The 23,756-nt window shown below is 37.6% G+C and overlaps 1 protein-coding gene across 4 annotated transcripts in view; it reads left to right on the forward strand.

Moving 5' to 3' along the window:
* The window catches only part of MED13L (mediator complex subunit 13L), a 286,174-nt gene that overhangs the window by 39,315 nt on the left and 223,103 nt on the right, over positions 1-23,756 (forward strand). The window contains exon 2 of one of the 4 annotated variants that reach the window (XM_059676955.1): positions 7,092-7,191. The exons of the other annotated variants lie outside the window; for them this stretch is intronic. Coding sequence (XP_059532938.1) covers positions 7,185-7,191 — 7 coding nt within the window. The 5' untranslated portion in view covers positions 7,092-7,184. The remainder of the gene's footprint in view (positions 1-7,091; positions 7,192-23,756) is intronic. 4 annotated transcript variants of the gene reach the window in all.

Here is a 23,756-nt window from a genome sequence, read left to right on the forward strand (position 1 = left end):
GCATTTTATGTAATTCGGTGATTCCAGGAAATATTTGTCTCAATGTTTCCTAATTTTTAACTTCAGATTACATCTGATACCTAGAAACTGAATTATTGTAAGAGTTTCATTAGTCTAAGATCTACATTTTGTATATACCACAGATTTATAATTAGAGGAAATTTTATCAATATTTTGGAATTTCTGATAAAAGATTTTGCCTCTTTACCCAAATGTTTCCATCTTGCATGCTAAGGAATTTTTCTAAATCAAAACTGATTCTGATCTTTAGTTAGGGTAAGGCATTAACTCTTTTTGTCTTACTCTCTTAGGGCCACCTTTTATGTCCAAACTACTCTATATTTTGTTAATTTGTGGTTGAAAATTTTAGATAGTGTTTGAAATGTTTTGTTAGTTGACATGTTGTTGTTGTTTTTTTTGTTTGTTTTTTTTAAAGAAAGGAGTAAAACTAACTTTAACGTATATTGAGAGTCTATCCTAAAGTTTCTAAATTTGCCTGAAGGATTTCCTGCTAACTTTTGCTTGATACCTTCATAGCTTTTTAATGCAGTCACTCTTATCTGTGATATCTCCTGCCACAACAGCCAGAGGGCAGTAAACCACAGAGGACTAATTTGAGCTGTTTACCTTATGGTCCATTTGTCTATTCAACTCAAACCTTTCTCCCCATATTTTTAGAGTACTTGGCATGTAAATGTAGGAATCCTTTCTGAGTAAGATTGCTAACTTAGGTGCTTAATCAGCAAAATCTCAAAACTAATATATATATCTCAGAGCTATTTCATGTAGTTAGCAGTGAACTCAGGTAAAATTACTTCTTAACACCTGGATTTCACTGATCAGAATTTTAAAAATAAGAAACCTCCTAGAAGATACTTCTAAAACTTATATCTGTTCATTTAAATATCAAAACATTTTTGTTGCTTAAAAATTTTTTTTATATATGTAGTAGAGCCATATAACATTTGTTTGTTTTAGTTTTTCTCACCTTTATTTTTCATGATTCTTTTCTAACTCAGTCTCCTTCCATTTCTCCACTCCACACTGATCCTTTATGTTTTAACTTTTTGGTCTGGTCTCTATTTGTTAAGCACACAAATTATCATTTTATAATGATGAAATAAAACCCAACCGTCTATTAGGCATATTTAGTTGATGTATAAAGTTATTTATTCATACCAACAAAGCACATGATCATCATTCTTAGAAATAACTTAAGTTATTGTGTTATTTCTCATGGACTTTGTATGTTACTGAGTTAAATAAAAAGATGTAGGCTATTTAAATTTTTTATTCTTGCCTTAGGTAACATATGTAGATTCATTAATGTATTAAGTATCTTCGTGGTAAAGAATTAAGCAAAGATTAACTTTAAATTTCTTTTTTTATAAATTACAGAAATAATACATTTTAATTAGGGAATTAGGGAAACAGAACTGCCAAATGAAGAGAACAAAGAAACAAAACCTAAAGTCTAGACCAGTTTCAATATTTGGTGTTTTTATGTATAAATGAAATTGGTATTATACTGGTTTGTAATTCAGTCCTTTTCCTTAACATTATATTGTGAATGTTTTCTCATGAGAATAATTTATTTTTATCTTCTTTCCTATTGAGTCCAAAAAACTATGTAGTGTTTATTCCTTTCTGAGCCACCAGAAAAGTATTACAGTGATGGAACAGTCATAACTTTGTTAAGTACATCTATTCTTTTTTATGTTGAATTTCTGAAAGTTATTTGATTGAAGCATATGAAGCGTCCAGTTTTGTAGATAAAGTGGTTAAAAAGGGTAATTTAAAATGGTTCAACATAATATTAGAAAATATTTGAAACTTAATTAGAAAAATGAATGGCATAAAGACAACCTTGTTTTAAGTGAGGGAGAATAAGACAAGCAGAGAAATCATGAAAAATAATGAAGGATATGAAGGGAATATTTTAATTGCTATTCATAAAATTGAGGATTTGGGGCATCTATTTCATTCTCTATTAATATATATGAGTCATTTCATTTTGGGTAAAATAACTTTTGGCAGAACCCTGTTAACATTAAACATGATAGTACTATTATATTGGTAACATTTTCTTTTTGTAGGGCCATCTTACTTACTGTTTCTTAAAATGTGTTTTGACTGTGTTATTAGGCATTTCACTTTGTCTTTATGGTGTACCCATATTGGATACCACTAATAAACCTGACAGTAAAATACAATACCAGAGCAGTCATCTTAAATGTAAATGTATAAAGAAGCCCTATAGAGAATAATCCTAAGGATACACACATAAGTTGGTTTTATAATATTAGAATTTTTGTTTAAATGCTTGAAATACCTATATAAAATAGTCTGAGAGAAAACAAACACATTTATAGCCGATCCCTGTAACTTATTGTTGTTTATATTGTACTAAAGGCCCTGTGCACGGATTTGTGCACCGGTAGGGTCCCTCAGCCTGGTCTATGGACATCCCCCAAGGGGTCCTGGATTGAGAGAAGGCTCAGGCTAGGCCGAGGGACCCCACTGGTGCACGATTGGGCTGAGGAGGGACCGTGGGAGGGCTCCAGGGCGTGTCCGGCCTGTCACCCCCAGTCCTGATCGGCTGGACCCCAGCAGCAAGCTAACCTACTGGTTGGAGCATCTGCCCCCTGGTGGTCAGTGCGCGTCATAGCGACTGGTTGAACAGTGGACACTTAGCATATTAGGCTTTTTTTTTTTTTTTTTAATAAGATGGCCTAGTGGTACATAGAATGGGCTTGGGTTTGAATTGTTGCTAGCTGTGTATTCTTGGCCAAGTTATTTAACTTAGCAGTGTGGTAGCATCCTCACTGTAAATTGGGTTATAAGGATAAAAATGTTAAAGTACTTAAAATAGCAGAAAATAATCAATAATTGTAACTATTACTGCTGGTACTACAGTGAGAACAGTTGACTCATACATCAAAATTAAAACATTTTGTTACTTTTTTATACAATTGGTCTGTTCTGTATAACATTCAATGTTCATCAAATACTGATTTTTAAAGTATACTTTTAGGTTGAATAATCATTTGTGAGTTTTGAATTGTACTGTTTGGGTGGAATAACTGGAAATAGTAAAGTGTCTAAAGCATTGAAGATAACCCCGCTCATATGAAATTTGTCTAGACTTAAACTGTAAACAAAGTTTCCTAATAAATCTTAAGCTGTGTTTTAAAGAGGTCAGAACTTAAAATTTGATTTTCTTGGTTACCTGTGAGGTAGGTTTGTAACTTTTCTGTCTTCTTCACATGGTGGTGCTGAAGCAGGAATTGGCTGAACATGTTCTTCCTTGTGTCATCCATGAGTATCTGTATCAGTGGCTCCAGTTGGTTTGATGTAATCTCTTCTCTTGATAAGCTGATAATTTAAAAATGGTATAAGACTAGCACACAAATATTGGTAATGCAGAGAACACTGTAACTCATACAGCAAAGAGAAACGTAGTAGATTGACTGCTTTCCAAATGGGCAGACATAAACTTACAACAAGAACACCGTGAGTCTTAGTGTCAAGGTTGATAACCTTTTTGATTTCTGGTTTGCCTATTTAACGTCTGTTAGGCAAGAGCTGTGGTAAGTTCTGGGTATGTAAAATGAGTCCTTAGCTTTAAGGAGCTCACAGTCTTATTGGTATAAACTAAATGAATCCTTAATTGTGATGCAGTGGAGTAAGCTATAAATCATTAAGCATGGATTCTGCATAATCATGAAATTCAACCTTGGGGACAAAGGGTAGGGAGATGATTGGGAAGCCCAGAGTTGGTGAGGCTTACAGGTTAGGTAGAAGTGATCTAGGTTGGGATAGAACTCATTCTAGTCAGGAGAAGTAGCCTTACAAAGAGCCTGTGGGCAGTGAACAAATTATGGGGAGAGCCGGTTTGCCCAGAGCTTGGGGTATGACTGAAATAATCAGGGAGACTGAAAGCCTGGGAAGGGGTGGGGGGCAAAGTGTGGAGTACACTGAAGCAAGGGTGAGGAATTTGGATTTAATTTGATAAATTTTGAGGCATTGTAGGTCTCTGATCAGAAAAATAAAGAATTAGGAGTATCATACACAAGATGAGTATGAGTAGGAAGACCTTAGTATTTAATAAATTATTTTATTCTAAATTGAACTGTGAACTTAAATATTCTGTTTAGTTTAGGATACAGATTTATTTAAATTTAAAAATACCAGTGATTATGTACTGAATAGTCTTTGCAATTTTATTTTAACTTCTTTCTTGACTAAATTCTTTTCCACGTTTTCAATTTGAATTTTAGAGATTAATATAGAACGCTAAATTGACTTCTCATCAACCAAACAAAATCATTTTATAAACACAATCTTCTGGCCATTTCATTGCCTATTAGTCAGTGGTAGGAAAGATACGCAATCTTGAAGTCCCAAAATATTACAAAGAGCAAGTACAGACTTCTAGGGACTGGCAATGACTTGACCCAAATCATTAAGAGTCCCTAGCCCAGAAGGAGAAGTATTGTATAGAGTCTAGTATGTACTTAGTAATGTTTGTTGAATGAATGAAGCCTGTCGTATATAGTTCTAATATAACATAACTCCTAGAGGTTGACTTATAAAAATACTTAACATTTTAAGTGATCTGATAATGTGGAAAGATTGAAACCCAGTTAAAATTGGCATTATTATTTTTGTTTCTAATTCCTAAGGAGGTACAAAAATCCATTTTATTTTGTGTATGTTCTATAAAGAACATTCGCTATAAATGTGCAATTTTATTTTAAAATTATGTGCTACCCTTTTTCATTTTAAAAGAAATTATTTATTTGAGAGAGAGGGGGAAGAGAGAGAGAGAGAGAGAGAGAGAGAGAGAGAGAGAGAGAGAGAGAAACATTGATTGGTTGTTCCATTCACTTATGCATTCATTGGTTGATGCTTGTATGTACCCTGACCAGAAATCGAACCCAAAACCTTGGCGTATTGGGACGATGCTCCAACTAACTAAGCTACCCAGCCAGAGTTCCCTTTTCATTTTGATTAAAACAATTGAAAATTGTAATAGGAAGATATCTATCCACTTATAAAGAATGATTGTCCAATATTAGTATTAGAAATCTTAGGAATCAGCTTTGCTGTCAGTGTAGGGGCAAAATGCCCAGTGGTAAATGGTAGCTAGGTCTAAATAGTTTATAAAGTAACTGTTCCTTCTTTTTACTGGGATCTAAATTATTCAAGTCTTGATATAAGATTTCTGACTTTAAAGTAACTTTTGTTGCCGAAACCGGTTTGGCTCAGTGGATAGAGCGTCGGCCTGTGGACTGAGGGGTCCCGGGTTCGATTCCGGTCGGGGGCATGTGCCTGGGTTGCGGGCACATCCCCGGTGGGAGGTGTGCAGGAGGCAGCTGATCGATGTTTCTCTCTCATCGATGTTTCTGACTCTCTATCTCTCTCCCTTCTTCTCTGTAAAAGATCAATAAAATATACATTTAAAAAAAAGTAACTTTTGTTGTATTTCCTGTGTTTATTTTGAAAGAATTATTTTGCTAAAATTACATAATTAGTATGATGATTACCCAAATGATTGTAGTGCATTGTACTGAAATATTAGATTTAGTAGAAAATTATAAATTATATCCTTAATGGATAGAATGAAATAAATATTAAGACTTTGGTAAGCAATAAATTTTTTTATTGTAATATTATGCTAAGATCATAATGATTTCAGAATTTTTTCATATGAAGAATAAAAAAAGATCTAATGGATTATTTGTTAACCAATGTCACCCCAATAAATTCAATAAAACATAATATCTAGAAAAAAGATCTAATGGATTAGATGGAATAATTAAGCCAAATGTGCTTGAAATTGAGAGAACAAGCTAAAGTCTAACTTTTGAATGTAAATAAAATCGATGTGTTACCACAGGCAACTTACTGAACCATGTAATTAGTTTTTTCTATGAAAAATGAGACATTTATATTGCAATTGTGGTGAAATAGCATGTAAAGGGCTTACGTTCTAATAAAATGAAAATTAAACAGTTGGTAAAAAATTATAATTTAAAGGTTGTTGCTTTAGGGAAGTGTTAAATCTAATCAGGTGATTGGTGGGGGACATTTATGTTTTGCTTCGTATAGGCATTATGGTTTAATATTTTTGAATTGATATAAACTCACCTACATGTATAAAGTAAACCTGAATAAAACCCCCAGTAATGGAATAAGTAGTGTTGAAAATTAAACTAAATCTAGGTAATTAGCTATTTGTTTTTTCCCCCTTGATATTTAAATAAAATTTTTGTGATAGACATTGTGACTGAAATCCAAGTATTTAGCCTAGCAATTTTAAGGGTAGCCTCTTGTATTCTTTCTTCCTTTGTTTGTGTATATTTTATTTCAAAATCTTGTTCTTTAATAGATAACTTTAAGATTTAGAAGAGGTTCTTGTACATGAAAGTGGCATAGATTTCTTTGCCCAGTAAAACAATTTCTTTGTTTTATCTCATTCAGGGAGGTTCATGTAAGAATCTGAATATGGTAAATTGGAGAAAACATCTAGGTATTACTAAAATTTAAGGGCCTAATTAATCCTAGAAAAGATATGTTTGAACATTAAAAGTGAATGTGGTAGGGATATAAAATTGCGTTTACAGAGAAAAACAACTTTTGCTTCAAAATTTACAAGCAGGTTTATTGCTGACATATTCAGATGGCATCAGATCAGTCTTACTATTTAGAGTTTTTTTTATATAGGAAGTGAAATAAGAAGTCCCTAAATAAAACTTGGATTTTTTAAGAAAGGAAGAAGTTTGGAATGCTCTCTGTGGGCTGTCATTCATTGAAAGGACTCAGTGAATGTCCTCTCCCATTTATACTGTTGTCATTAGCATAGCCAAAGGGAAATGGAAGCTTAGGAAAAGACCATGACTTGGTGCCCTGACCAGGAAGCTAACCTTGACCTCTTGGTTTCTGGGTGGATGCTCAATCACAGAGGCATACCCGCTGGGCTTAAATTCTTTTTAAAAAAACATTTTAATGCTAGAAACACATAAGTATGCTTCTTCTCCCCTCTCCCAAAAGATCCTAACAATTTAGAAATTTGTTTTAATCACTAGAGAATTATGAAAATTGGATTCTGTTACTTTAAGTATTTCATGACTGAGCTTCTGTCCTGATGTTACCTGAAGAGATTTTCATTGAATATCCTTATGGCAAGTAAGTGTTCGATAATTTTCTTTAAAGCTCTATCTATGTAAATATTTTTGAACAATTTTCCACAAGTACTGGGCCACATACCTATTTCTTATAAACCTGACATTGGTAAAATAGATTCTTTCTATAATTGGGTCTTGTTTTGATCCTGGCTCTTTCAGATTGTGATTTGGCAGTGAGTTCAACAGAATAAGCATTATCCTCTTGAGGCCCATCTAGGATTGAACTAAAGGGCTTACACAATATCCACATGATCACAATTAGTTCTTTTTTGTGTGCTGTGATAGTGCAACTGAATAAGAGCTGGTTGCCAGCTTATTGTGGTAGAATAATACCCTGCAGTTTGTAGTTAATCATGCAGCAGAATTAGTTTGATTTAAAAAAATTTAAGAATAAGATAAAAATTAGGTAAAGATGATGTGTTTTTGTGTTGGAAAAGATTTTGTGTACATCGGTAAAATGAAGGTTAGAGTGATCACAAATCTGTTATAATTTCTTCCTCCTGTTTCATGTAATGTCATATAGAATATCTTCTATTTTACAAAGTACTTTTATTTATGACTTTGCTAGCCTTGGTTGGGGGGAGGCAAGATTTTTTTTGCTAGTGTTTTTTAAAATATATTTTTATTGATTTCAAAGAGGAAGGGAGAGGGAAAGAGAGATAGAAACATCAATGATGAGAGAGAATCATTGATTGGCTGCCTCTGGCATGCCCCCTACTGGGGATCCAGCCTGCAACCTGGGCATGTGCCCTTGACCGGAATCAAACCCAGGACCCTTCAGTCCACAGGCTGATGCTCTATCCACTGAGCCAAACCAGGTAAGGCTTTTTGCTAATCTTGAAGGCTTACTTTCTGACATCAGTAGGAAATAAGTAAATATTTGTGGAATGACTGCCCAAATAAGGGCAGTATGATTTTTTCCCCCCATAGGTAATAATGGACTTGTTTTAATGTAAGCAGTTTTGATGTTTGCTTTTATAATTTGTTAATCCTCACCCGAGGATATTTTTCCATTGAATTTTAGAGAGTGGAAGGGAGGGGACACACACACACACACACAGAGGAACATCAATGTGAGAGAGACACATCAATTGGTTGCCTCCCCAACATGCCCCAACCGGGGCCATGGATCGAGCCTGCAACTGAGGTATGTGTCCTTGAACAGAATCAAACTCAAGAAAAACCGGCCAGGGTGATATTTGCTGTTTTTAGAGGACATGTTATTGACATGAAATATATTTAGTCTAAAAGAAAAATTTAGATACTCTTAGTTCAGTTTCAGGCATTATATTTTAAATCTTTAAAAAAGTAGTCTAGCATGCCCTAACCAGTTTGGCTCAGTGGATAGAGCGTTGGCCTGTGGACTGAAGGGTCCTGGGTTCGATTCTGGTCAAGGGCATGTACCTTGGTTGCTGAGCACATCCCCAGTAGGGGGTGTGCAGGAGGCAGCTGACTGATGTTTCTCTCTCATCAATGTTTCTAACTATCCCTCTCCCTTCCTGTCTGTAAAAAATCAATAAAATATATATTTTAAAAAAAAGTAGTCTAGCAGATATTAATAATGGAAAGGCTGTCTGCCTTGGTATCCTTGGACAAATTACACACAACTCTGATTGCTTAGAGAGGAAATCATACTTGTTGACAATGACTCTATTATGGAAAAATTTATCGTGCCATTTATTGGTTTCACGAAGAATACAACAAAGAAACAGGGGCTCCTGACTTGAGTAGCAAATGTGGCTGGGCCAGTTATTCCCATTGCTCCAGTAAAAGCTTCAGTAACCAGAGCTCAGTTTGAGCCGGCAAACAGATTTAAATGTACATTTTCCCATTCCCCTAACCCATCCTCCTTATGCACATACCATTTTACAAAAAAAGGTTAAGTGACTGAAATATACCATTATCAGTGATTAGTCCAGACATGCACAGATATGAATTTGCTTACCAGTATGGTTGGGGCAGTGAGCTAGAAGATACTAAGGAGGACAAACATATTTTCATGTGATGTCCTGGGGTTAGTATTGATTCAGCGCATTGCCCACACATGTAAATGTATAGTATTGTGTAACAATGATGAAACAAGGCTAAGAAGGATGTTTTAAAATAATTTTTTGAGCTTTATAAAGTGTTATCACTGTTTTTTGATCTTTCATATTTATAATTAACATGGTATTCAACAGATATTTATTGTGTCTACATTGTGTTAGGTGCTATGCAGAATAGAGAAATGAATCAAAAACATACTCTGTTTTTCAGAAGCTGACAGTCTCATAGGGGAGATAGCATATGTACACAGAGCATTATTACAGATGTCTTAAAGAGAGCCACAATATGATTGAAGTTCTATGGAAGGAGGTAGAGCTTTGAGGAGATGGTGATTCTTGAACTGAGCTTTTAAAGAATGGGTAGACTTTAGCTATTTGGATATATGGCTATGTCAGGGCAAGGGCATTTTACATATATGGAATTGCATATGTAAGGATATAGAATAGGAAAGTTTGAAATATTTATTGGAGTGAGAGTTAAAGATGAGAAGTTGATTGAAAATGCATATGTGTGCTAAGACGTTTGTACTTATTAGGTAATTGGAGGTTTTGAGAGTTTTTGAAAGGTCTAGATGGGAAGCTCCCAGCAGGCTATAAACAGCCTGGATGGGCAGGACCTGCATGTGACTTTTGCCTATCATTGTATTGCACATATTTGTTGAATACATTGATTAGTAAATGAATGAGTGTAATAGAGTTTGTGTAAAGATCATCATTCTAGTACTGTTGGATACCTTGAAGTCCTCTCAGTATTCTGGATCACATAGAAAAACATGCTGTTGTTACAGGAGACTGTTCTAAGTGGAGTATATGACTACAATTCTTGATGAATTGATTTCCTTTTAACCACATAATTGAAAAGACATAATATAATTTTCTTGCTTTTTTATAGTTGCTTATTTTCTAATAGTCTAGAATTTAATTTAAAAAGTTTTATTAAAATTATTTTTTATAAATTATTTTTATTAGTGTTGTAGGTAACAGGTAGATTGAGCAATTGGCAAAAAGTTTGTGTTCTAATTGTCCTGTAGAACAGGGATTATGGAACAGTGTTATTTATGGGTAAAAGAGTATAATAATATTCATATGCCAGAAACCTTATTAACTTGTAAATACATCATGGATTGAATGACCTTGGCTTTCCTACTTGTGTTATAAATTGGCAGCTCAACACTAGAGTTGATATTTGCTACATATAAATGATTATGTTGCTTTGCTGTGGCTCTCTGGGAACTACATGTTTCACTATAGAAACAAATGAAGGAAAGCTGTCATTGAGCTTTCTCCCTCTGACCCTGAAATCCCAAATTAATTACTACCTAATTTAATACCATAGCTAAATACATTACATGATAGAATGAGTTAGTATATGATTTAGGCCAACATTTTCAATGAAATCCTTAATAGATATTTTTTATTGTTAGTATACTTTTTCTATTGTTATAAAAATAGCCTTGTGGTTTCATCTACTTTCTAAATATTTGAGATAGCAAGGTAGTAGTTTGCAAGTTCTGTAATTTTAAAATGGCATTTTTCAAAGACTTAGCAAAGTTGATCTGTTCCCTCCAAAGATGCTTGCAAACACGCTTGCACATATACCCACAGTAGCTCAGATTTCCTGTATTAAGGTGTGATTTCAGTTTGGTAACATGTGGAATCTCCCAGAGAATGTTTGAAGAGTCCTCCCATCATTAGTGAATCACACCTCGTGACCAGGAACCATCTATCATTCTTTTTTTCCATTGGTGACCTTAGCTCAGCTGGCTTTCAGCAGAATCATAGGTCATGGATTGTGGATTACTCCTTCCTATCCACGCTCATATATCCAAAATGGGACAGAGGCCAGGAAGAAATTTACCATTCTTTTATCTTTTACCTTTGAAGAGCTAGATACCATAAGTGAATGGTAAGTAACCACAATAAGACCAAGTGTTCATATTGTACCTCTTCTTGTTCTCATAGAGAAGTCATTTAGATTAGCTCATCTTTTGTTCTTATCTATAGTATGGAGATTACAGCTTTATTTTATGATGTAACAGGCAGTGAATATGAAAAGCTCATAGATTTAAATGTTGTGTAAGTGCATTTCATAGTCATACTTTTCCTTTAATGAACTCCACAGTGTCAAAATATTTAAATCTTCATCAGTTTATGTTACAATTCATAGTTTTGGTAATAATTTCTAATTGTAGATAAAATTTGGCTTCTTTTTTTCACCCGACATTATCAGTATAGTCTTAATTATGTAGGCATTTGATTTAAAAAAATGGTTTTATAATTGATCATTTGCTGGCTTTAACTGTGCAAGGATAATTGATAATATCTACTAGTATGACATTGCTCCCAAATGGATTTTTAGAGTAAAATATTAAAATGATGTCTTAATATTGTTTCAAATAGGGAATTATGATTTGATCCTCGAAAATTATACTATGTGGGTGGTATATGTTAATTATCAACTGACCAGAGTGTTTTAACTATTACATATTTCAGACTTAGCAGGGATATTTGATGAGCAAAGGTTACTATTCCAAATTCATCTTCCATGCCATATTAACGCTATTTTCTTTACCACACTTGTTTTTTTATGTGCAGAATAGTTTTTATATTTATCGTGCCTAATTTTATAGTAAAATAAACTAAGAATACATGATGGTTTGAAATACTTATATGTTGAAACTAGAAACCAGACAATCATCAAATATTTATAATTCACTTCTTATGTGCTAGGCATCATGGTTTCATGCTGTGTGCTTGATGATCAGTCTTGGAGTGGAAAGTAGTTTTGAAATTATTTTTTCTTTTTGAATCTTAAATGATTTACAGGGAGAAATTTAAGATTTGCTGATTCGTTTTTGCATCTTTTGTGTTTATGAAGTTCATTTTTATGTAAAAGGTAGGATAGATTTAGTAGTCATGAAATAAGTAGCAGTCTTTACCATACTGAAACCTAATTTAACTAGTTGAACACTAGTGACAAGAGGGACTTCAAAGTAATCACTGACTTTAGTCTAATAAATATATTCATTGAGATGCTTTATTCAAAGAGCAGACCACACAGCGTTTTCCAGCCTTTTAGTTTTCTCAAGGTTAAGTATTGTGCCTAAAAATTTACCTAACTTATTTGGTTAATTAATTTTCAAGTATATGGACTACAAAATTTAATCTTTGCCAATTTTGGTATATCAAAGCAGGCTTGACTGGTTATAGCCTCTTCTAAAACCCAGTCTATGTATTTAGATAGCCTGCTGAAAGAGAGTGGACAATCTGGATGTTGGCTATATAAATAATCAGTTTATAGTTTGATTGTTTTTTAGGTCTCTGAGTGGAAGGAAAAAGAGTTTGGGAAAAGCATATTGTCATTGGAACAATAATTGAAATTATTATTTTATAGAGATTAAAAAGTATTCATGATTATTGGATATGTATTTTGTGAAAAGATTTATCAGTTTATAATAGCACTAACAGCTAAGGTAATCTACGTATTGTAGTTTTAGTCCGTGTAGGTAGCTTATTTATATTTTTGCTATTTCACATGAAAAGCTATTTGGCAGCTCAAGTTAATTTTAGAGCAGCTTTCTGAAATTTAGTTTTTAAGCATTAAAAGTTTGAACACTTCTTGAAAAAGAACTGTAGTTCAATTTTGGTATTAACATTGGACTCTAAAAATAATTTTGCCATGGAAATGATATAAATGCTAACCATAAAAATTTAAAGTTATATGTATACAATAGATGAATGCTCTGAAGGTTTGGTTTGATGGTTATTCAGGGATTTTAACTCAGGTCACATTATGTTTGTTTGTTTTTTTAATCATCACCCGTGGATATTTTTCCATTATCTTTTAGAGAGAGTGGAAGAGAGAGGGAAAGACAGAGAGAAACATCGATGTGAGAAGAAAACATCGATTGGTTGCCTCCTGCATCCGCCCTGACCAGGGCCCTGGCCGGGGAGGAGCCTGCAACCAAGGTATGTGCCCCTGAGCAGAATCAAACCCGGGACCCTTTGGTCTGTAGGCTGATGCTCTATCCCCTGAGCCAAACTGGATAAGGCAGGTCACATTATGAACATAAAAAAATGAATCAATCTTTATATTCATATGCCCCTTTATAAAGAAGTCCCAAAGATCACTTAAAGATTCATAACATGAATGAGTCAGATATAGAAATCTTTATTTTCTTTTGAAATAAATTTATTTCTTCATTTTAATATTTGTTTTCTGATCTAAAGTTTATCTCATAAATAGTTTGTTATAATACTGAAACACTGTGGAAATAGACATTTGTCTTCACCTTTAACAGTTTCCTGTACTTATTAAAAATGTAGCAGAAATGTATAATATAATTTAATTTTTTATATTTGTGAATAGTCACCTTCCTCTTTACTTCATTTTTATATACTTTCAAAATTTAGCACTGTATAAATTGAAAATAAGTCCAATTATTTATAGGAAAAATAAAACTAAAATGTCCATCTCTTTATTATTGCTATTCTATCTGCTCCCAACAATTTTGACTGACTAAAATGATCCATAGATTTGGCCTAGATTTCATAGAGGAAGGAACAGGGAGAGAGAGATAAAAACATCAATGATGACAGAGAATCATTGATATTCTGCCTCTTGCATGTCCCCTACTGGGGATGGAGCTGCAACCAGGCATGTACCCTGATCCAGAATTGAACTGTGATCTGGTTCATAGGTTGACGCTTAAACACTGAGTCACACTGGCCGAGCTAGAATTGGCATTTATACCTTAAATATTCATCGACACTTTTCATTCTAACTTGTAAGATACAAATTCTTAAGGTACACGTTTGTTTAGGTCATTGAAAAATTCATTTGTGTTCCTTATATAATTGAAAATTTCTTTAAAGCCATCCTTTGTGGGCTTTTGCATTTATGAAAATAGTGAGGAAAATATAAATTACCATTGAATTCTAAATGTAGTCATTTCTGTGGAAAAACCAGCATCGAGACTATTTTACTTCTAGTCTTAAGTGCTTTGCATAATGCTGATAAGTACTCTATTAAATTACAGAATTTGTCTTGGGTTATTTGGAGGAGAAATTTGATATTGGAGAATATTTTACAACTTCATTATCCTTTTCTCAAAATGGTCTTAATGTCATAAGAAAAAATGTTGGTGTGTTAAGTATGAAGCTGTTTTCTGAAGATTGAGTTTCTGCAAAATACCAAAAAGTACATGGAGTACTGAACTGAATTCCAAAGTCAGGATAAAGGCATGTGGGATATAAAAAGCATGTTTTTGTGTGTGTGTGTGTGTGTGTTGTTTTTTGCTGTTGGCTAGGTGACATAATTATAATTGTTGGCATTTCAGGGATTGTCTTCAAGTGCCTGTTGTTTTGAACAGAGTAAAAACTGATCCTGATTTTGTTATATTTAGGGGCAGTGGATAATAATTGCCTAATGTATTAAATGATAGATTTAAAGAGTTTCGTGTTTTTTACGTATAGAACTAGATTAAGGATACCATTTAGGAAAATTTGTAAAAATTTAAATCCCATCTTTTATTCTGATATTCACATATATATTCTAGGTTTTAGTTTTTTTAAAAAGTATTATGTGAGATAAATTTGATCTTTGAATTTCTCTGGGTTAAAATATAATTCAGTAGTTCCTAAAATGAACTGGCAAAGACTTAATTAGAGGCTAATTAGATAGACATGTTACCAAATCTTTTATATTTGGAGGAGGAGGGAAGTATGGAATTCAGTTCAACAAGTATTTATTGAGTATTAGGCACTGTGCAGTGAGCTGAGAATAACATGGTCACTGCTTTCTAGAAGTTTGAAATATATAATTAGTTTATTTCCCCCAGAAATTTAATTAATGACAATTTGAATTTAGTGCACCTTATTTTTAACAATTCTCAGTATGCTTGTGAGGTTTTAAGTGGGTTTTCTTTCCTCTGACTGTGTCTTTTTGTTTATTCAGTCTTCGGGTACTATTGTACTTTGAACATGGGCCAGATATGTGCAAGGTATTTGGCATTCACTGGTAAATGGACAACTCAGTTCTTGGATCTTTTGGAGTTTATAGTAGGACAGTTAGAGAAGTACACAATGCAATGGGATAAATGCTCTTGATAGTGGTAGTACTGCTCTGTTCATGTTTTATCCTCCAAGTTGTTGTTCCTGCTGTGACATCAGGGATTTGTGTCTTGAATTTAAAATGTTTAGTCAACTAAGTTTGAGTTTTCTCCTTTTTAAGATGCCATTACCATGGGATGATTGAAAGATGAGCTAGACATGAACTTTTTTTTTTTGAAGGGAGGAAGATGATGATAGGACTTTACTAATCTTGTTGTTGAAGGAGTAGGGGGGGGTGTGGGATAAAGGGGGAATAAGTGGTGTTGGAAAGAATTGACTTGGGGTGGTAAACACAATACAGTATACAAATCCTCCTATATAATAAAAGAGAAAAATGGTAATTGGCGTACGACGATACCCTTTTCATTGGCTAATCAGAGCTATATGCAAATTAACTGCCAACTATGATTGGCAGTTAACTGCCAACTAAGATTGGCAGTTAACTGCCAACAAGATGGCAGTTAATTTGCATATGTAGGCACAATGCAGGGAGGCGAAAGGGAAAGCAGGAAGAAGCCCCCTGCCACTGACAGTGATTGGAAACCCAGGGGGGAGCTAAGAGCTGGGGGGCAGGGCAAAGGCGGCCCTGGGGCCGCCTTTGCCCTGCCCCCCAGCCATGATCGGAGAATCAGGCGCCTTTGCCGCCCTGGCCAGTGATAGCAGGAAGTAGGGGTGGAGCCAGCGATGGGAGCTGGACACGGTCGAAGCTGGCAGTCCCGGGAGCTAGGGGTCCCTTGCCTGGGCCTAAAGCGGAGCCCACGATTGCGGGGCCGCTGCAGCTGCGGGTCCCCGCTGCCCGAGCCGGATGCCTCAGCCAGAGGCGTTAGGCCTGGGCAGGGGCGGAGCCTGCAACCATGGGGAGCTGGGGGTCCCCTGCCCAGGCCTGACACCTCTGCCGGAGGCCTCAGGCCTGGTCAAGGGGCCGATCGGGTGATTGGTGATCGGAGGGTGATGAGGGTCAACTCCTCTGGCCAAGGCATCAGGCCTGGGCGGGGCCTGAGCCGAGGATTGGGGGGATATGATGGTCCCCTTGCCCAGGCCTGAAGCCTGGGTCAGAGGCGTCAGGCTTGGGCGGGGGGTGGAGCAAGCGATCGGGGGGAGATGGGGGTCCCCTGTCCAAGCCTGACACCTCTGGCGGAGGCGTCAGGCCTGGGCAAGGGGCCGATCCTGCGATTGGAGGGTGATGGGGGTCAACGCCTGAGGGCTCCCAGTATGTGAGAGGGGCAGGCTGGGCTGAGGGACACTCCCCCCCCACACACACCCAGTGCACGAATTTCGTGCACCGGGCCCCTAGTAATGTATATAAAAATGCTAAAGAATTAAAGTTTTTTTCTAGTGAAAAACAATGGATTTTAATAAAAGTATTCTCTTAATATCAACTTTGCTGATATGATATTCACATATATTATTATGACTTTTTTTTTTTTTTTTTTTGCATATCACACATACCAAATCTCTCTTGTAGTTAGATACATCTTTGTTGGGTATTTTCAATGTCAAATCAAGCATAGCAACTGCATGTTGGTCTTTGCTACAATTATCATCTCTTACACCACCACCAAATTTCTTTTGACCAGCTTGTATCCTTTACCTTGAATAGAATGTTTGTGAGTATGGAACAAAAGAGGATGGATTCAAATCTCAGCATGGCTGCATGCTTCTTATATTGACCAGTAAAGTGACCTTTCATAATCTCTCAGTATTTATGCCACTAATCAGTACAGTTTTAAACTAAACTTCTGTATTCTTGAGCAGTCTTTGCCATGGTTTTCCCTCTTTCCAACTGCTTTACATAGCATCCAGAAGCATCTCTGTCCCCTTCTTTTCTGAGACAGACATTGATTCTTGAAGTTGTTTAGATGGTGGTAGGAGTGTGACTATCAGCAGTAACAGTGCACTTTGTCACGTGTGTGGTCGGAACCTGGAGGTACAGATAAAGTGCCTGGGAATTTGGAAGAGTGGAAATGACCTGAAGTTACCCAGATAATAAGCAAGTGTTTGGAGGAAGTGACATTTAAAATGATGCTTTAGAGAGTTGAATTGGGACATGGAGGTTTCAGGGACAGGAAGAAGAAAAGATAGTCTAGTAAGTGACTAACAAGTATAAAGGCACAATAGCTAGAATGTCAGCTTGGCTGTTGAGAGGGGTGTGGAAAAGCGAAGAGGAAGAAATAGGAGGTAGTTTAGGCCTGGCTGGCGTGGCTCAGTATTTGAGTGTTGACCTATGAACCAGGAGGTCACAGTTCGATTCCCAGTTGGGGCGCTTGCCCGGGTTGTGGGCTCAACCCCCAGTGTGGGACATGCAGGAGGTATTTGATCAATGATTCTCATCATTGATGTTTCTGTCTCTCTCTCTCCCTCTTCCTTCCTCTCTGAAATCAATTAAAATATATTTAAAAAAAGAAAAGACTTTTTTTTTTTTTTTTAAAAAGAAAGATAGCTCAAATTAGATCATGTCTATTGCATTTAAAGCATTACTACCATTCAGTAGACCATTAATGGGATCTTTGAGAGTCTTGAGTAGTTAGAAAGGCTAATCTGGATTGCAATATGTTAAATAAGTTGGAGCAATGAAGCTGGTGGTAAGAATATTAGGAGTCTGTTTCATTATTTTTGGTGACATACCATTAAATAGCTGTTTTGTATATGTTTAATCACATCTAGTTTTTTTATCCTTAAATATTGAACTTTTGTGTGAGTTTTAATTTATAGATATCCATATTAAAATTAATCAACCTGAAGTGTAGGAAAAGAGGCTGGATTCACATTTTATCAATTAAACATACATTGGACAAATGCTCTTTCCTAAACACTGTGGTAGGCATTGTGGACATAAAAGAAAGATATGATTCCAGTAATTTTAGGATTTTACATTTTTAATAGGAGAGGCAAAATTGAATTGGATTGAAGCTGAGTAACTCGGTGTGTTCAGGGCTTATAGGCTATGTGGTAGAAGAGGAGACAGAATAGGGGAAGGTGGTTGAGTCTGTATAGATATGTAAATAGGAATCATACTGTCTAAGACTTCCTTGGCTTTAACCCTTAGACAGTGGGCAAAGACTTTGAAGGTTACATGGAATGTCTGGTGACACATTTCTCCAACATTCCTGAGAAAAATTGCCTGTAAATATGCTTTTGTCATTTCTGAAAGAAAGATACTAGGCAGTTTTTACTTAAGGAAAGTATTGATTATCACTTAGACAATTTCATTCATATAATATCTACACTAATAAAAGAGAAAAATGGTAATTGGCATACGACGCTACCCTTTTCATTGGCTAATCAGGGCTATATGCAAATTAACTGCCAACTAAGATTGGCAGTTAACTGCCAACTAGATGGCAGTTAATTTGCATATGTAGGCACAATGCAGGGAGGCGAAAGGGAAAGCAGGAAGAAGCCCCCTGCCACTGACAGTGATCGGAAACCCAGGGGGGAGCTAAGAGCTGGGGGGCAGGGCAAAGGCGGCCCTGGGGCCGCCTTTGCCCTGCCCCCCAGCCATGATCGGAGAATCAGGTGCCTTTTCTGCCCTAGCCAGTGATAGCAGGAAGTAGGGGTGGAGCCAGCGATGGGAGCTGGGCACGGTCGAAGCTGGCAGTCCCAGGAGCTAGGGGTCCCTTGCCTGGGCCTAAAGCAAAGCCCACGATCGCAGGGCCGCTGCAGCTGCGGGTCCCCGCTGCCCGGGCCGGACGCTTCAGCCAGAGGCGTCCTGCAGGGGCAGGGGCGGAGCCCGCGCGATGGCCGCGCCCCCCGCTGCCACTGCAGGTCCCTGCTGCCCGGGCCTGATGCCTAGGCCAGAGGCGTTAGGCCTGGGCAGGGGTGGAGCCTGCAACCATGGGGAGCTGGGCGTCCCCTGCCCAAGCCTGACACCTCTGCCGGAGGCCTCAGGCCTGGTCAAGGGGCCGATCCGGTGATTGGTGATCGGAGGGTGATGAGGGTCAACTCCTCCGGCCGAGGCCTGATGCCTGGGCCAGAGGCATCAGGCCTGGGTGGGGGGTGGAGCCGGGGATTGGGGGGATATGATGGTCCCCTTGCCCAGGCCTGAAGCCTGGGTCAGAGGCGTCAGGCTTGGGCGGGGGGTGGAGCAAGCGATCAGAGGGAGATGGGGGTCCCCTGCCCAGGCATGATTCCTGGGCCAGAGGCCTCAGGCCTGGGCAGGGGTCAGAGCCAGTGATCGGGGGGGAGATGGGGGTCCCCTGTCCAAGCCTGACACCTCTGGCAGAGGCGTCAGGCCTGGGCAAGGGGCCAATCAGGCGATCGGAGGGTGATGGGGGTCTACGCCTCTGGCCGAGGCATCAGGCCTGGGCAAGGGGCAGAGCCAGCAATCGGAGGGGTCTGGGGGTCCCCTGCCCAGGCCTGATGCCTGGGCCAGAGGCATCAGGCCTGGGCTGGGGGCAGAACCAGTGATGGGGGGAAATGAGGGTGGCCTGGGCAAGGGGCCGATCCTGCGATTGGAGGGTGATGGGGGTCAACGCCTGAGGGCTCCCAGTATGTGAGAGGGGGCAGGCTGGGCTGAGGGACACTCCCCCCCACACACACACACCCAGTGCACGAAATTCGTGCACCGGGCCCCTAGTTAATATATATTTAAATATAATAATATAGTAATCATATATAAATATTAAACATATAGTCAATATTATAGATTATTGATAATAACTGAAGCAAAAATAAAATATTTTTAACCATCCTTCCCCTGAAACCTTCTTATTGGAACATTGAAAAGGAATTAACCTATTATATTAGTGCGATTTGTACATATATGATAATGATACCCTTTGTTTTGTTTTGTTTTGTTTTGTTTTGAGGTACAATGGCACAATAGTTTTAATACAATCACCAGTCTTCACAAAATAATTTTAATACTTTGTGTCTGGCCTAGCAGCATGTCGCACTGTGACACTCCTATACATACATAAGCATTTTGTCTAAGTACAAATGTTAAAAGCAGAGTAACTTAAGCAATTGCCTATACAAAGGTAAGTAGACACTGTAGGTTACTTTTCTTGAATTTTTGCTGCATAGTAAATTGTAATTACATTTCAGTGTAATGTTACTGATCTATAGAATACACTTTGAATTGTGAGGTATGGCAACTCCCTCTAAAGAGAGTTAACATGTGAACCTGAATATTTTGAGTGATCTTTTTTTTTTAAGCTGGCATGGATGGTGCATTCAGAGACTCTAGAAACATTTTTCTGACCAAGAAAGAAAATAAAATCTTTTAATAATTTTCAGCTATTTCCTGAAGCTAAGTTCGTTGTGGAAGTGTGGGTTAAACCAGTTATGGGAAAAAAAAATCCACCAGGTAACTAACTGCTCATTTACTTTACATGAGACTCTGATATATATGCATATATATGCATCCCAATTTTATAATTCAAGATTGCAGTTGAATACTTCCAATTAACTTGAATTACCATGGTAATAAGACAATTAGAAACCTTATATTTTCTAAAAAAGGACATGCTTAACATTTTCTGACATTACTTCTAAATTCAAGTAAAACAAATTTCCCCCTGAAATATATATTCTGCTCTAAAAATTAAGTGTTTCAGAGTTCGTAGCAAAAGCTATCACGATTTAACATTTACACCATAAAGTAGATACAAATAAACAAAAGTAACTGCTATTTAAAACATATAATAGATAAAATAATACAAACCAATTAACTAAAATTGGGTTAGAATGCTGTCATTGCAGTTTGATTATTTTCAATATTTAAGTTTCTCACTTTCAAAATGGACAATAAAACAGTTATCCTATGTTTTAATGCAATTTCACTTGAAATTCGGTGCCCACATTACATATTTAATGTTTAAAATTGGGTACTATGCCACTTACGCATTATTCAAATATTCTAGAAAATAAATCTTGATTGGTATTATAGTTAACTGTCACAAAACATCAGTGGAAATAAATTACAGAAATGGAACCAATAGAAAGAAGACTGGAAGAGCTACCAGAACTCATTGAACATTAGGTGGAAGAATGGATGGATCCAAGATAAAACGAACTTGCAGTGTTCTTTTATGAAAGAAAGAGTAAACATCGTTTTGTCCACATTAATATTGTACTCATGACAGTCCCTTTTTCTAGTGCTGTGATAGACAGTCTTTAATGGGCAGGCGCTTTAGTGAGAACATAAAAATTATAGTGGTTAGAAAAATTTGAAAATTATCAGCTATAAATTAATAAATAACCAAATCTGTATTTTTTGGCCCAACTACTAGAGAAGATATGTATACCCAAGAAATTAATTTTAAAAATTTTTACCTCATTTTAAAAACCTAAATGTACTACAAGGAAGATTCTTTTGAGCAGACTTTCTGCTGAATGAAGCATCATATATTATTAGATTACAAGAGAGATCTTTCCTGAGTTATCCAATAGTGATCTATTTACAGGAAAGCTCTGTTATCTGGCACTTTACCAACTGGAATTTCTGAACACCGAATGCAAATCTTGACTCAACTAGCCAACCACACCAAATGACATAATTACACAACAAAATACAGACCACAATGGAAATAACAATATGTTGTTTTCAGGGTAATAAAATAGAGAAAGGGAAGGAAAGTCAGAAGAGGAATACCACCTGGGTCAACAGGGATTGACTCTTATTAACAAAACAATTTTAATTTCTTCTCTCCTGCTATGCTGGATAAAACAAAGATTTTATTGTGTTACATTTTATGAAAGAAAGCCTAGCAAGTAACTTGGTATAATGTTGCCTTGCATAGTACCTCTTGGTACCAAGGGAATGTATGCAAATCATTCCCAGCAGTAAAGTACCTCAAGAGAGGACTGAGAAAACTGAGATAGAAAGTTTTGTTTGTGCTAACCTAAATCATCTACACTAATAAAAGACAAACATGCAAACTGACCATACTTTCGCTATGCCTTAAGCCACGCCCACCAGCCAGTCAGAGCGACTATATGCAAATTAACCCAACCAAGATGGTGGCTGGCAGCCATGGAGCTGAAGCGAGCAGGAAGCTTGGTTGCCCCAATGATGGAGGAAGCCAATCTTCTCGGCCGGCTCTGAGCTCCACTGAAGGCAACAAAGTTTCAATTATGGAAGGTAAATAAACCCCAGAATTAAAAAAATAAATAAATAAATAAACAGGTGAGGCTGGGAGCTTCCATTGCCGGGGGGCTTGGCCAGCCTGAAAACAGCTCTCAGCCCCTCACCCAGACTGGCCAGGCATCCCAGTGGGGACCCTCACCCTGAAGGGGGTGTGACCTGCCTGCAAACACCCATCAGCCCCTCACCCAGGCTGGCCAGGCACCCCAGTGGGACCCCCACTCTGATCCTGGACACCCTTCAGGGCAAACCAGCCAGCCCCCACCTGTGCATCAGGCCTCTATCCTGTATAATAAAAGGGTGATATGCAAACTGACCCTAACAGCAGAAAGACTGGGAATGACTGGTCACTATGACACACACTGACCACCAGGGAGCAGACGCTCAATGCAGAGCTGCCCCCTGGTGGTCAGTGCGCTCCCACAGGGGGAGCTCTGCTCAACCACAAGCCAGGCTGATGGCTGCCAGTACAGCGGTGATGGTGGGAGCCTCTCCTGCCTCCTCAGCAGCGCTAAGGATGTCCGACTGCAGCTTAGTCCTGCTCCCCGCTGGCAAATGGACATCACCCGAGGGCTGCCGGGCTGCCAGAGGGATGTCTAACTGCCAGCTTAGGCCCAATTCCCCAGGGAGTGGGCCTAAACCAGCAGGTGGTCATCCCCTGAGGGGTCCCAGACTGCGAGAGGGCACAGGCTAGGCTGAGGGACCACCCCCTCCCCCCAAATGCACAAATTTTTGTGCACTGGGCCTCTAGTCCTATATAACAAAAGGCTAATATGCAAATTGTCCCCTTGACCAGGAATTGGACCGGAGTTCAACTGGGAGTTCTACCAGGGGGCAGAGCTGGCCGGCCAACCACGGGCAGTCTCCCCCTGGCTGGCCCTGCTGCCTATCCTCCCCTCCCACCCCTGTCAGGGGCGGGGCTGGCCCACAAACCGCCCTTGGCCTGACCCTGCCCATGCACGAATTCATGTACTGGGCCTCTAGTTGACTATAAAAAGTTAAAACACTCCTCCCTCACTTCATATTTAAAGTACAAAAAATGTTTTTCTTAACACAATTTATATACATATATAAATAAAAACGGAGAAATAGGATCCATAAAGTGACTTTGCTAATGCAAATTATAGGGCAAATTTGTATTAACTCAATGTAACGAACTGATTAATAAACAAATTTAAAATACCCTAAGTCCCCCACAATCACTTTCCCCAATAAATGCATCTTCAAAGAAAAGTTCCGCTCCTAGCCAGACCCACCTCAAAGAATTATTAGGATGATATAAAATAAAGGGGTAAATATTTCCAAATCATTTACTGAAGTTTC

The sequence above is a fragment of the Myotis daubentonii genome, chromosome 19, assembly GCF_963259705.1.
Source record: "Myotis daubentonii chromosome 19, mMyoDau2.1, whole genome shotgun sequence".
NCBI lineage: Eukaryota > Metazoa > Chordata > Mammalia > Chiroptera > Vespertilionidae > Myotis > Myotis daubentonii.